The sequence below is a fragment of the Falco cherrug genome, chromosome 5, assembly GCF_023634085.1.
Source record: "Falco cherrug isolate bFalChe1 chromosome 5, bFalChe1.pri, whole genome shotgun sequence".
NCBI lineage: Eukaryota > Metazoa > Chordata > Aves > Falconiformes > Falconidae > Falco > Falco cherrug.
The window spans coordinates 23,551,750-23,567,751 of NC_073701.1; the positions used below are offsets into that span (position 1 = coordinate 23,551,750).

Consider the following 16,002-nt stretch of genomic DNA (forward strand, 5'->3'; position numbering starts at 1 on the left):
ACTGTCTGTCTGCACTGAGGCTGACTGTATCATACAGACCAGCTGTGAAAGAACAGGCCATACACTGACCCAGGCAGAGCTTTTAAAGGCACTAGGCCCAGACTGAAAAGGCACTAGGCCCAGACTGAGCAGGTCTTCAGGACTTTCCACAAACACAGCCTGGAGTCTAGTAGGCTAAGCCCTTGCTCTTGATCCATTCTGCTTGTTGATACAGATGGTTGACAGACCACCTTCCCTACCTCTTCCCTGCTCTACAGCTAACATCACTAGTGACATTACTTTTGCCTTCCTATTACACTGCTTTCCTTGGTTCCTGAACAGTAGATCTACTTGGATTCATGTAATTGATCCATCTGCAGTGTTCTGCCAAAGTCAGGTCCCTATACAGGTAACAGCACCCATTTAAGGTCTCCGTTCCCTCATGTGGTTGATGACATGAGTGGGTTAGCTTGTTGGGTGAACTTGCAATTTGCAGAAATGCCATGTAGTGACCTCCAAAAATTATTTGGATTTGTGCGACTTAATCAGGATTTGAATTCAGGTCTCCAGAGGCAAAAGTCACAGAGCTTTACGTGAGTTGCCTTGTTCCCATGTAAGTGTGTATAGCCTTTTTTCCCCTTTAAAAGGAAAAGGTTGATCTTTGAAAAAGTCATCCAAAAGCCCAAAGGCTATTTAGCCACAGGGCTGATAGTTCTTTCATTATAGCTACTGCAGCAGTTCCATCTCTTACTGCTGCTCAGTTTTTTAAAAACCTTTTCATCTTTTAAAAGCTTTGGAAATCCACTCCAAAAGAATAAAGTGCTGATTTCAAGCAAGAAAATATCCCCTAGGATGGTAGGTTTCCAAATCCAAAGATTTCATTTCATCTTAGAATTCTGGGCTATCCCTTCCTGTCTCTGTTTACTTTGTATTTATATTTGCATGGCTGATTATCCAGAAAGGATTTTCTGCCTATTTTACTGTATTGCTATTTTATAACTGCTTCTATTTATCTCAGTGCAGACTGATAGCAAATTCTACCATGAGTATTTCAGAGCAGCACTGATTACTGCATGCACAAAAATACACATGTGCATACTGTTCATTGATTTACATAGTCAATTAAGTCCTTAAAAATAAAGATAATGAAAAACGGTACAGTAAACTGTAGATAATCACTACCTTCTTTAATAACTGAAGGCTTGACTATCAATTCTTTTTTTGCACTTGATCAGTATATCCCAGTTTCCTTTGTAGCCAGCTCCTAATCTATAATATTCCTAGAAATCCATTCTACATTTTAGATGATGAATCCAGCTTTCAGTTGTGAAATCACCCCTGAAATTGTAAAATAAAATGTACAACATCTAGAAATCATGGCAAACAGCTAATAAACATTCATCTGATAGGCACACTAGCCACTTGCAGATAATGTATAAGCACTAGATGTTCACTGGAGAGACTACTATCAAAGAGCTTGAATGCGATGCAACTGCATTATCAACAGTTCTCTTTTTCTTGTGAGTTTTATCAGCAACACCAAGTAGGCAAGATCAGCACAACGTCCAGGACTGATTTCTTCTAGATATGCTTTCTTTAAAACTCCACAATGTGGATGTTCTGTGGTAAATACTTGTCTGAGTCCTAAACCCTTCATTTTCTACTTCTGGTCACTTTGTTTCTTTAGGGACATGTGCTCAATATTGGTTTTAGGCCTCCAATTTGGGTCCAGATCAGATGACTGGAGTTAGAAGGAGACAGTTCTAGAGGAGGCCACGGGCATAGCTAAACTTGCCAGACTTATAATGGTATGATCACCCATCATACTGAGCCCTCAAGTCCTGTTCAGGCAGAAAATCCACTGAAATCAATGAACAAAGCCAGTATTAGTAGACCAATTCTGTTTGCAGGCAGGAAAACTTATTATTTACAGGAAGATTGGCGAGGTTTTAGTTGTATTGCCCTTTGTCTTGAAAATAAGATGATGAAACAAAATAAACAGGAGTTTTATAGTCAGTTCTAGAGCCATCACTTGTGTTCTGACCTTGGGCATATTTCCCTGTCTTTTTCTTTCCCAGGGTCTAGATAATGAACCAAAGTCTGTTATTTGTGAACTTGCTAGTGGATGTGGGTCCAAACTTAACAACTCTGAAGATGATTGTTTCAGAAGCCAATATTCATCAGTTTTTGAAAAACTAGTAGTAGGGCTCAAGCAGTGCACCCACAAACATAGGCACTCAAAATCCTAAGTCATATATAAGTGTCCCAGTATTTTAGCTCTTAATTTTATAGCTTTGGGATAAAAGATTAAAGATAAGAAAGGTCTCTGTGGTGATTAGACAGCAGCAATTAGGAAACAGTCTAAGGAAGAACAAAAGAAGAAAGAACAGAGAAAGGGCAACAGAAAGACAGGGATATTAAAGAGGTCCTTCCCAAGCAGGAGCACTGGGCAGAGGGTCTCCATTAACATCTCCCCATAACCAACCCAAAGAAGCTTATTTTTAATGGAAAGTCTCTTTCCATATAGAAGAGGAGGACTGAGAGGTCCAAAGTTGAGGTCTGAAGGGCTCATGAAAGCTTAATTCCACGCAGCAAGTGCCTGTTTTGCATTGGACAAACGTTCAGCAGCAGTTTTTTATGGCAGGTGGCAACCAGCAAGTCACTGCTGTCAGTCACTTTCAAGGCAGCAGTACAGGCAACCAGGACAGTTACACATGCAGTTGTTCATGAGAAAAACAGGTTTAGGTCAGCATTTATGCAAATTAAGTGTGGTCACTGCTTTTTTCAGTGCATTAATGCTGTGGCCCTTCAGTGCTCTGAACTATTGGTCCTCTCCCCCTAGCCAACACTGTTACGGCAGATGGAGTTGAAATAACCTCTGCAATCACACACATGGCTTGCTCATACTTGCGTGCTTATTCTTTGTAAATTTTTCACATCCATGCAAAACCCTGCCAAAAAGATGATTAAAAAACCTCAACCCCACAACAATAAAAGCCCAGCATTTTCTTGGAGGGGTGGGGGTGGATGGAGAATAAATACCATGGAAACATGTAGACAGATATATTCTTAGAATCAGATCATTCTCTTGTGTGGAAAGCCTTACTAATTCAAGCTTAAGTGCTGCAAGAATAAAGGGTTAGAAGGAAAAACACAGCTGGTGAAAATTGGGGGTTGCAGCTCTGCGTTTAATGTCTTCCACTTTGTGGCAATATCTGTATTCCTCACATCATCTTCCTCATTGGCTGCACAGGCTGCAGGGGGATGAGAAAAGCTACAAGATATGTCAATGCTGTCAACAAAGTAAATTATATCTGTTGTTCAGTTTGTTCCATTTTGATTTCATGATGGGAATTGTAAAGGTGACTGTAAGCTCAATTTTCAAGTTTTTTAGTGACTTGGAAGTATGATCTCACAGATTCAGAGATGGAGGGACCTTCTAGGACAGCCTGTTTAAGCCACTACATCTACATATGCTACTCTGTCTTTGGGGATGTGATGCTTCTGAATATTTTCACTGATTCAATCTCACTACGTTGTGGCTCTCACTACATTGTGGTGGCTCTACTGCACTGTTTTAGACTACTAAAATGTTTTCTTGCCTAGGGATTGGGCAATACCAAGGATCGTTCAGTTAAATTTGAGAGAGTCAACTTCTGTGCCAGTTTAGGCATCTCTTCCAGGGACAGGTTACTGCCCTGGATCTCATCCAGACCTGGCTTTTGTCCATCTGTAATAATAGCACACTCTTTAGTTTACAGTTAGGACCTTGAGGTAAACTGTCCCTGGAGGTACTGCATGTTATTTTCAGAGACTTAACCAATATTCTGACGTGTTGTCCAAATGACATGGGACAAAGCCAATACTTCAAAAACAATGGCAGGCTCAAGGCTGCTCATTATTAAAAATCATCAAGCAGATCAAGTAGAATTACTTAATCCTAGAATTCAAGCTGTAATGAGCAAGCTGTATGCAGAACATCTCAGGATCAGGTTCTCCACTGCCCAGCAGCATGAATAGCCCAATGCAACAACGTATGGTTGCATTTTGCACTTGCTCTGCATTCTGTTTTCATTTATATATATGATTTCTTAGACGCAGGGGAGTGGAGAGACCAGGCAAATAAAACTGAGGCTGCAGTGGGCAGTTTTGCATGCAGTGTCACAGGGCTCCAGCTGCTGAAAGCACATTCCACACAAAGATGAAAGCCTTTCTAGAGACAGGGCTCTGTCCGACTTCCATTTAACTCAGAAGCGAAGCTTCCCCTGAAGGACAGTAACAAACTGATTAAAGATAATCAAAGAGAAGCTCCATTAGGGAAGTTTGAAAGTACTGAATTGGCTTAGATTAGAAAAAGATTAAGGGAATACTACAATTTCTTAAACAGGATGTTACAAACTGCATAGGGATTAATTTTCTTCCTAAGTCAACAAAACAGTAAGAAATAATGGACTGCAGCAGAGACAGATTACAAAATACCAAATGACCCAATTTGTAACATTTGGATTTGCATCTGCTGCTGGAAGTTTCCAAGACTGAGGGGTCTTCAGAAATGGGCCTTGGTGCCTGCACAATGGAGCAAGCTGCTAATGCTGGCTGACCATACATTAAAGAGAGTTTTGAGAATAGTAAGCTGGATCTTTCTACAATGCATAGGAAAAAATATGATGTGACGTATCATAAAAGGTGCTTGTCTACTCAAATGATTCTATAAACTGACTGTGTATGAGACAAAGCCACCTGGCAGCTACACTGGGATGAAGTAAACCTCGTAAGACTGAGGCAGTGTAGGAGACGTGCTTCTGTAAACACTTAACGCTCCCTCCACAAAGATCAATTCTTCAGTGAAGAGTCAGCAAGGCTGTTTTGCACAGATTTTCATCCTGTCCAATATAGTTATTTCACACTAAAAATTTGGCTCCTTATAAGTAATTATCTTACTTGCCATTGTAGCAGTGTCAAACTGTTTTCCCTAACATTTTTCTTTCACATTTCAAAAGAAGCCAATCTACTCACAAGTTTTATAAGCTGAGTGAGAGAGGAGATTGAAAAGTGTATTGATCCTATTGATGTCAAGTCCTTCTAGGGAATAAAAGTTTACTGCTTTCCTGTCTCTGATTATCTCTTTGTGGGGATGTGGATCACAAGCTGGGAAATAGTACTCCATGAGAGAGAAGACAGGCTTCACTACAGAGTTAAGAAGCTGGAGAAGGCACGAAGGGAAGCATAAAGAAGGAAACAGGAAACTGAAGGTAAAATTGGAAGAGCTATTAAGTGGGTTAGGAGTCCAGGGTTTGTGGAAGGTCATACAGCTTTCTAACTTCTAAACATGCAGGTTTAACCTTGCAAAGTGTGGCACAAGACAGACATAGGTTTCATGAAATTCCTAGTATATTTTTCAGGGCAACATGCTGAAATGTGCTAAGCTCTCTCCATTCCCACTGAGAGGAATGCAGAGACTGAGGTACCTTTCAAAAGCTGTTTTTCAGAAAATAGGAAGATATAATTGAAAAGCACTTATAGAAAAGTTCAAACCAAGGGAATTGCTCCATTGTCCATACATTTCCAGCCAAGTAATTCAGCCCAGAGCTTTATCTGTTGTTCTGCTGAGTTTTAGGTCAGGCTCCTGTTTTCACATTTAAGGAGGGAGCAAACAAAACTCCCTACATCCACATGTATGTCCTTGGAAGACTCTATCACAACAGACACCAAGGCCCTGATTAGGCATCTGTAAGCTCTCATGTTGTACCTATGAATGCATGTGGAAAATCTCAACAGCATGATCAAGATTTAACAAAATAGAAGGTGAGATTTTGACATTTTGAAATTAACTGGAATTTTACCATTGACCCCAGCAGGACCCCAGACTCAAAGCTAGTATTTACCCTGTGTTGTAGAGGGGCTAAGAACCTAACAGTCCGCTTGAAATTTGAATGGCCAGTACTTTTAATATTAACCCAGTAGCTTACATCATTAAGTTTAAGGAATGACCTCTGAAAATCATCACCTAAAATTTTCAGCTACAAAATTGACTGATTTGCAGGCAACATTTCCTTACACTGTTCTTTAATCTGTACTTTGCTTTCAGTGTAAAATGGACAACTAAGTATCTCAAGATGTAGTTGGAGAGAGGGGATCTTTAAGTCTGGATTTCTAAATTAATAAGCTGTGCAGATTTATTTCCTAATAAAGTAAATTTTAATTTCCATGACCTCACTGTGGATTTAGGAGATTTTTCAAAGTGTTGTCTACTTGAGAAGAAAATGGCCTCCTATTTCTGCACTCCTGTGGAGATGCAGCCCCCAACGGGTTGTCTACAAGCACTCTTCCTTGGCTGAAAAGGCAAAGGCCAGGGAGTAGAGTTATAACTGAGTCAGACTTCACTAAAGAAACAATGAAGGGGCTCACACTAAGTTTAAAATAGATATTTATATCCTACCCCACTTACTAAATTCTTCCTTCACTCTCAGAAATTGAAATGTTGCATCTTTTCTATTCTTTACTATCCAGAAGTACTCTTCCTTTTGATCTGGCTAGCTTAAGCTAGAATGCTCTTTTCATGGACTGGAAAGGTTACTGCACAAACCAGAATAGATACGGTTTGAAATAGCCACAATTACAGTGGGAATGTTTACAGACTGCTTCTACATATAAGTATTAAAGCCACAATGCTTCTCATAGGTGTGCCCTGTAGTAATTGCCCAGTCAACATCTGCCCCCAGAGTAGCACAGACCCCTCTGCAGAAGGAAATATGCATCGCATCTCAGATACCTTCTTTGCCATATGGCAAACACTGATCAGAGCTGACTTCTATCCACTTTGTCAATATAACACAAAGAGGCAAAAAGACATGAGACAATAGTGCTCTTAGGATTGTTTACAGCAGTTTAACAATGTCTGCCAGCTCAGGTGTTCAGGTATTTACTAAAACTTTGTATTTCATGGCCTTTAAACGCAAGTGATATATCTTTTTCTGTACAAACTGTAATTCCACCTCCTTAATTACTGAAATCTTATCTGCAGTGCTAACTCTTAACTTTTATAGTCTTGTCTAGGAATAACTGGGAACTGCTGATAACAAATAAGCCTTTTGTTTCCAAAGCAAGCATTCTATCAAAGCCATACTATAAAAGGCTAAATATATGGATGCCCCTAACAATAATGACCATAAATGTATATTAATTGCAGGTCTCAGTTCATCACACTGTCTCTAAAGAAAAAGCTCAGAAAATTGGTGAAAAAAGCTGACAATACCAAACAAAAACCAACAGTTAAAATCCAGGTTGTTGCAGGAACACCATAAAATAATCAGAACATCTGCAGCAGTCATGATAGAAAATCATTTAGCAGTGAGTATATGCTTTTGGCTCCTGTTATTAGGTAACTGATAGCTGAGTTCTGCATGATTCACATACAGTCACTTAAATGACGCATGGACCCAAAAGGGTGGGGATTGGCACGGTCTTTCATAACACGTGCCTTTGGAGGAAATGATGGTAACTTGTGGACAGGTTTCACAATATTAAATGGTATACTCTGCCAATATTTTCGTGTTTATTTCTGATATCTTTTACACTCTCCTATTTCCCCTGAACTACCTATTAATCCTCTCAATCACAAAAAGACTGGAGGAATGTGAGCTAAATGTGATAAAAAACAAGTATGATATATATAGTCACAGCTGAGCTGTGACGTGGTTTTGCCCAGTTCCTTTTCTGACTCTGCTTCTGTTCTTCCTCATTATTTTTTTAATCTATACCCTCTTTTCAAATAAAGGCAATTTTTGTGCTCTGAGACCCAGACTCTTCTTGTGGCTTAATCTCTACTCTTTATCTTAGGCATTAGAAGGAAGCTAGAGTCACAATTCTAATCTAAATTTACAAGGATAAAGAGACAACTGCTTGCTGTTCCACACAGAGAATATCTATTGCAGATAAGCTAAATCTTCAAAGGGAAATCTTGTAAACTCTAACTCACTGGTGGGTAGAAGGCAGCTTCTGGCTCATGTTTAAGAGAGAAGCTGATGTTGATTAACAGTGCAAGCTGCCTCAGTCCAGATTATCCTTTTGTGTGCTTTAGGTCCTCTTGAGTTAAATTCCATCGTGCATTGTAGCACATCTTACCACCTTGGAGAACCAGGTGTCATAATATGCCAGTCTTCAAAGTTAGTCACAGTCCAGGTTAGCCTTCACAGGCAAGACTGATCGGTGTGTGAATTAAATTCCTGAACCATAAGGTATTGCTGCAAAAGTTGATGGCAAGAGCGGAATCCAGAAAGACGTTTATATCTGGTTTACAGGTGAAGGCTAAGCAGGATTTTAACTCCAACAGTATAATTGTATTGCTGCTGAATTTCCCAACATTAGGAATTACAAAGTAGCAACTAAAGCTACTGAAACTTCCAGAATTAGGGCAAAGGACAAGATGAGACTGTATTTAGATTAAAGATAATATAATGTTTTGACTAAATGTGTAACCGTGATCGGTATCAATACCAGAGTTAGAAGACTTTATTGTAATACTATTATGATAAAAGTCCTAATCAGGGGCAGTACCATCATGAAAAGGGATTTGTGAGGCCTTTCTTGTAAAACCTATGAGCTGATCAGCGCAGTGCCTTTGTAACACTAATGCCATGGGTAGAGCACGCAGTTATCTGTCACAAATACTTTTACATCAGTAATCTGGAGATGTACGAGATATTCCACTCCTGCAGAGAGAGTCTTTACATGACATTCTGCTCAACAAAGGTACATTGCAAATCTTCAAACCAATAAGCCACGTGCCATCTATCAACATTAAAATATCAACAGAAAGTCAAAATTTACATTTGATTTAACTTTGCCAGATAAATCCTCCCATTTTCCCCACTAATATTATTAATTAACTAAATCTCCATGCTAGCAACCATGCCTTCACTATATAGAACAAGAAAGAAAGCAAAAGCCCTGAAGTTTCAACATAGCTGTAGTAGATAAGCAGGCCTTTCAGGTTATCATTTTCGGATACGTACCCAGTACAGTACATCTGTCCAGCCCTCCATTGTGATGCACTGAAACACCGTCAGCATGGCAAAAGCAAAATTGTCAAAGTTCGTAATGCCGTGCTTAGGTCCCTCCCAGCCTGCTTTGCACTCTGTGCCATTCTGACACTGCCGCCCATGCGCAGACTGGGGGGCACAGGGAGATGGATCATCTTCTGCAGGTGTATCTTAAAGGAGAGGAGGGAGAAAAAGGAGATGAAGAGAACTAATTGCTGTTTGACACACTATGATAAGTGAGTGAAGTATATCTGATTTTAACAGATTCATTTTGTAGTTGATTTGACAGATTTTTCTAGGAATACACAAGCAACTACATTCATTTTAATGGGCAGAGGGATGTTTTGCTATGCTTCACTTTCTTTTTGTAAAACTAATGGCCAAGCTGTCAAATTTTACAGTCAAAACTGAGATGGACTTTTTTTTAAAGCATATCCTCATATAAGGAAGAAATCATGCCTTTCAACTTGAGAGGGAATATTCAATCAAGTGCGTTACATTTCTTTAGGCTGCATGTTATGACCAGTGTTTTCATACTTCAGTCACTGGCATTTGGGTTAGTCTTGGAAGGGAACTCCAGCACGCACTGGCGCTGCGTTGAAGGAGGCTGAACTCCTGTGGCAGACAGGCTTCAGTGCTCTGGAGATAGGTTGATATGGTGGTGAGCCACTGCTAAATTACAGCAGAGAGTGTCTGGGGCTCTGCTCTTTCAGAGTCTAGAAGCTGTGTGGCAGTTTATCATTAGTACAGCGGCACTCAGAAGCTCTATAAGACCACTGCTCGATTATCCACCCCTTACTCTGTACAGGTGTTTCTAAAGGTCTGAGAACCCATACACCAAGCCTGCCTAAATGCTTTGATATATGAAAAATGCCATAAAAGACATTTTTATATGCATAAAACCTCTTGCAATAGGATTTTTTTAAATACACATATTTCAGAGCTTGGTGCTACATTTATAACAGATACAGGTATGTATGTGTGTGGGAGCAGGTAATTATGTTTGTTTCTCATCTTACATGGCAAAAAAATGCAGTTTTCCAAGAGTTATGATCACATTTTCGTTATTAAAAAGCATGCCAGAAACAGCAATATTAGAATTAGAGGTTGTAATGTAAATAATTCCAGACAGTAAGGGGAAAGATACACTTCAAAGGTATAAACCAGACTGACAATTCATTATAGTTCTAGCATCATTTCCAGAAAATGACATCTGCTGACTTTATAAACCCAGAAAATACAGAACTTCTGAAACAATTTCCTATGATACAATATTTTTTTTGGTTATGAGCTGAACTGGATCCTAGACATTAGCACCCACGACCACATGGGAAATCACTGCTGTTCAAGTTCAGTAAATCAAAGGAGAAAGAGCAGATGATTAGATAAGTGAGTGACAATACAATTGAATTATTTTGAAATTTGAATATTGCTTTCTGTAAATAATTTGAAAGTTATTTCTTGCTAGACTTCATGCAAAAAGTTTTTTCCGATTAATATAATTTTGCTTTTTTACTAGCTGCACTTCTAACCACAGTCACAGTCTGTGATTAAAAAAAAGGATACTACTGGGCCTCAATTAGATATTCCTTTACAGTGATACTGGTTTACAATGACTATGTATTTGTGTACAAGATTAATAATAAAATGTAAGAGTTGTTCATTTTCCCGATGCCATCTCATTTGTAGCTCAGTCTGCTAGTGGTGAACATCACTACTTTAGTGTTGCTTGAGCCTTTGGGTGATTTGTTAAAGAACTTAGGCTGGCTTGTAGTACCAAAGGCCCACATTAAAAAGTCCACTGCTGTGTTTGGCAGGAATTCAGACAGTTTTACATACAGCCTTTACAGTCAGGCCAACAACTAAGCGCCCAAGATGAACAACCTAAACTCAGTGCTGGAGACAGTCTTTCTGTATCAAAGGTGATTCATAACCAAGAAGCAGAACAGTGGAACCACCACTGTGAAACCCCAAAACAAGTACACAGCACAGAGCAACAGCCGCCTGTGTCCTGTGCCAGCACAAATGCCCCACTGTGTATGAGGAAAGCCTCCCTCAGAAAGTCTTTGTGTGCACGACAGTGTTTCCCTTACCTATCAGTCCCCCTTGAACATGGTAGCAGGTCTTATGCATCTTCCCCATGAATAACTCCAGTCCAATGATGGCATAGATAATAATGACAAACAGCACCAGCAGGGCAATGTGCAACAAAGGGACCATGGCCTTGATAATTGAATTTAAAACCACCTGGAGACCTGCAGAGAGAACAGAAGGAAGCACTTACCAGCAAGAAACAGAATTTAGAGACTTTATAAATAATATGTCATTTTTTATCTCATTCCCCTTCACTGAACTCATTATCTTGATGATTATAAGATGTACATTTACGTATCACGTTCCTCCAGAAGATCTCCAACATTTCACAAATTTACCATTGCACCCTGGATCACAGACTAAAGTAAAGCAGCTATTACCTTACCTGTCACCAAAATACCACTGCCCTGGGGAGGGAACACATTAGCTATTTTGCCTGTTCTTGAAAACCAGACCTAAGGTGTTCCCCAGATGGTACTGAGGAGAGTTAAAGCATGGGAAAACCAAAGAACAACCAGAACTGAAGCAGGACAAGGACAGTGGGAACACGCAAGTAGGTAAGTGCTGGGGTACCATAGAGCTGCACTCCAGAGCATGGGGAAAGATGCCAAATTGAAACCATGTCCCTACTCTGATTCTGGGTCTGTCCAGAGGTCCAACCAGTGTCAGGCAGCACCTGAGATGCTGAAGGAGCATCAAACCCATACCGACTGAGAGCTCCCAGCCCTCTTAGGATCTCCCTGCAGTCCAACTTCAGTCTGAACAGAGGGAAAGTCAGAACCAGCAGTGCTGGTTTTGCCCCAAGATTCAGGGATCACTCTGTAACAGAGATTGTCCAGGTCCCTAGAAAGGGGTATGAACAAAATATTATTACATGGCTGTTAAGGCATGAGGCTGGTATGAGACACAATCATGAGCGAGCCAAACACTTCCAGAATGGCATAGGGAAGGTGACTTGTACCAGTTTGCTGAAGTGCTAAGCAGCTCTACCCTCAGATGCAGTTGACTCAAGCTGCAGATGCATGGGCCTGCCTCTGTCTCCTCCTCATTTGTAAAACCAGAATAACAAAGCCAGCATCACAAACCTTTAGTAAGGATTTGCATTTACAAATGTCTTAAATTTGTTATCACTGGTAGCAGTGATGGCAACAACTGTCACTGGCAAGTTATTAATGTTGGAAGTATTGAGAGACCTCTAGAACTCTATCTTCTACAAATAGCCAGATCAGAACAATTACGAGCTCATGATTTTGCAATGATTGAGCACCAGAAGCCATTAATGTCTCCTGCAAATGCTGTCATCTCCTCAGGGAAGTTGATATTAGCTGTGATTTTTGAAAAAAGTGATTCATGAGTTGTGAATGTCTGTTATACATCTGCCAAGAGAGTTTGCGATAACTATTAACTTTTAAAATCTATCATCTAAGATCTTACATTTTCATTTTTATTGCTTTTTTTAAAAAAAAATAATTTAAATACTTTCTAAAAGGGATGACGCATGTCTTGACAAGCACTTCCACTTGTAGACAATCCACTTGTCAATTCACAGCTAAGGCTGTGCCTCTGCATTTTCTCCCCAGCCATGTAGGAACGCAGCAGAAGCAACCAAAAGGTGGTATCAGCTGCCAGGCCAGTAAGATCATTCACTAACTGCTATTAATCCAAAGGTGGCTACTAGCATCCCTCTAGTCAGAACATTTTTTTAGGTGTCTGCAGTCAGTTCAGTCACCTGTTAATGGTTCATGCTACTATCCAAAGGGAGTGATATTCAGTATGAAACATTCTGGCTTTCATAAAGAGATCCTTGCACGAAGTACAATACTGCCAGGATTAAAACTCATCCAGTGCAAGAGTGGGCCATTCTGCTTGCTCAAAGTTACCTCTAGGTAACTTATTCTGGATAAGCAATGTCTCTGGGGAAATAATATTGCTGTGATTACGTGAGGCAGTCAGCCTTTCTCCCTAGATAGTCACCTCATTCAGTCTACTAATTCTAAATATATACAGAAGATTGATTGCAGTCCACATCAACATCACTCCAATACTTTACAGCAGTTGAGAATGTTACATTCACCAGAAAATTAAAACGATGTCCCACCTTCTCCCAAACAAGGTATAATACAAGAAAGTTAAAAGACTACAGATGGCTATGAACCTGAAAAAACCCAAAAACTTTGCAGATTGAAATATTTGTAAGTTCAAATAAATCTACACAAAAGTGAAGAAAGGCCTCTAATTTAAGTGATTTTAGGAGTCTTATTAATCCAAAATGTAGCCAAGATTACAAAGTTAAGAGTTCTAATAAAATGTCTGATGTAATTTACCCTTAATTATTGTTATTAATTGATTTAATATTCATCATAGGATATACCCAGTGCTCTTGAGAGGGTACTGAGGACAGACACAATTTTGAACAAAAAGCTCTTTCATTTTGAATACAGCTTCATTATCACCCACACCATGGAAGTGCTTCAGTGTACTACAGATGTCCAGAGAAGATAACACCCGCACAAACCAATGCCCTTTGTGTTAACAAAGCAGTGTTTGTGAAATCAAAGGCTTGCACCCTAACCATGAGATGACAAGAGTTTTAGACAGTCTAGGGGAACATGTACCACCAGAACATTTACAGGAGCTTCAGCTAGCTTAATTAGAGAAAAGCTTCTTGAGGATAGTAAACCAACTTAGAGCTATTGAATACTGTTAGCATGAACCGATGTGTGCTGTGCAGTACCCCGTTAGGGCAGTCCGTTTTTAAATCCACATGACTCCACTGATTAGCAAGCTTAAATACATTACCATTAAAGTATTCAGAGAGTTTCTAAAAGTTTAAAACTGCTAACTATGCAACCACTTCAGAAATGTCCTCTTAGAAGACGTAATGAATGCTACTTGTAGAAGGGCAAGGGGTATATACACATCACCACGCTCCCCGCATTGTTATTATAGCAAGGTTATTGCTGCAATATAGCTGCTGCTAGTAAATTACTTTATTCTCAGTTCAGGCAGCCACTTGCAGCATGAAAAGCTGTTGCAAGGAATGGCATGAAGAACCAAGCCTGGACAATCAGAAAAGTCAGTGTGGTAGTAAGCAGGGAGAACAGGGAGAGCAGATAAAGAAGGATTAAAGGAACTGGGGAAAGCCATGGGTAGGTCGAACAAAGAGAGATACTTTTATATTAAAAAACCCTCACGCTTCAAAACACATCAAATCTGTATTCTGAAATCTAAGAGGTGCAGATCAGTGTCTGTGGATGTTCGGATGCATTTCTAATCAGGGTAAATCAAGGCAAATTATGCCCTTACATGCAGCCACAAAGCTTTTTCTAACCAATGGTGAGAAATTCTGCACACTTGTACATGCTCTTTCCTTGAGCAGAGGCAGAAAAGAGTGTCAAACTGATATGAAAAAGACTTATCTGTCCTGTCTCAGGCATGCTCTTAATCTGTGACACACTGATATCAGCCAGTATGGGTGCTCACATACAGGGGGCAATACAATTCCACTTGTCTGACGCTTCCTGTAATACACCATTGCACACCTTTGACATTTTCTCCCTTGTGGAGGTAAGGCTTGTGCTCCTAGCAATGGGCTGTGCAGCTTATAATCATAACTAAATCAGAATGCCTGGTGACCTGATCAGGCTGCAAAGCTGTTTTTCAGGTAGGTGGTGCCAAAACTGCCTTCCCACAGCAGAGTGAAGAGCTGTTTTTTTACCACTGCTCTACAGAGGCTGGCAATGCCATCGTTGACCAACATAAATTCAGTCTCCTGAACTTATGTTCTGACAAGAAAATATAAAAATAAATGGTTTTCAAATATCTGGTATTCTAAATGTACTTATGCATTCATGGAAGCTCTCTTCATGTACTAGACCCTCTCCAGACATCTGTGAAGGCACACCATCTGCCTTAAGGAACTCACTCCAGGCTGGACAAGGAGAAAACTTCAGAGAGATTAGGGAAAGTGCCACAAAAGGGACTGTTTGCAGTTTTTCAGCCCGCGTTTTTCTTCTGTTAATAATTGAAGATCTTAAACAGCTCTTAGTATTTATTTTAAAAGCACTTCAGTTTACCTTTAAAAAAAACCATCTTGGCTGCATTCTGCTGGCAGACACTGACTCCATAAATGTTTTAGTAAGGAAAACATGTTAGTGCCATTCCCTGGGCTTACAGAATTTAGCGTTTATTTACACTGATAAAACATTTTAAATATTTATTACATGGGAACAACATTGCTTTTTATACCAGGTCAAGCCCTTTTCAGCCTCTAGAGGACTGCGTCAACCCAAAAGTTTAGGGCACAACTGGGGACTACAAGGAATACAGAAGAAAGAAGGAAAAGAGGTTGTAGGAAGCAACACTGATCGGTCTCAAAGCTATGAGAAATACGCTGTTAGGAATGCTGCAGGTATTTTAGAGCTATTATATGATGCTGATTTTCTTCCAGGAAGACAATCATGAGAGAGGCTGGTTGCTGTATCATCAGTTCAGGCAGTTATTGAAGAACGTGTTTATCTCTAGGCATGTAAGTGTCTGCACCTAAAGCAATGGGATTACCTACACACCCCATTGTGTACTTACAAGCTTTTTTGGACTTCAACCAATGCACAGCAAGATGGCACCAAAACAAAACAATCAAACAAAAAAAAAAAGTATACCAGGCCCAGCTGCTAAAATGCACTTGGCATTGTTGTGCTGTGGAACATATCCAAAGAAACTAATGGTAGGTTGGTCTCAGAAAAAAACATTTCAGCCTTTGCAAGCACAGCTCTATCTCACATTTTCAAGTGTCTTCAATTTTGGATAAAACTTGGTTTGCGGGACAGGGTGGTTTCCTGTTCTCATCATATTAGTAGTACAGATATTCAGAGAAAGCATATCCTAA

At 39.8% G+C, this 16,002-nt stretch overlaps 1 protein-coding gene across 1 annotated transcript in view; it reads right to left on the reverse strand.

The window, feature by feature from the left end:
• Positions 1-16,002, reverse strand: part of CACNA1C (calcium voltage-gated channel subunit alpha1 C) — a 493,743-nt gene that overhangs the window by 164,497 nt on the left and 313,244 nt on the right. The window contains exons 6-7 of the mRNA XM_055711046.1: positions 11,114-11,275; positions 8,994-9,190 (exon numbers count right to left, since the gene is read on the reverse strand). Of these exons, the coding sequence (XP_055567021.1) occupies positions 8,994-9,190; positions 11,114-11,275 (359 nt within the window). The remainder of the gene's footprint in view (positions 1-8,993; positions 9,191-11,113; positions 11,276-16,002) is intronic.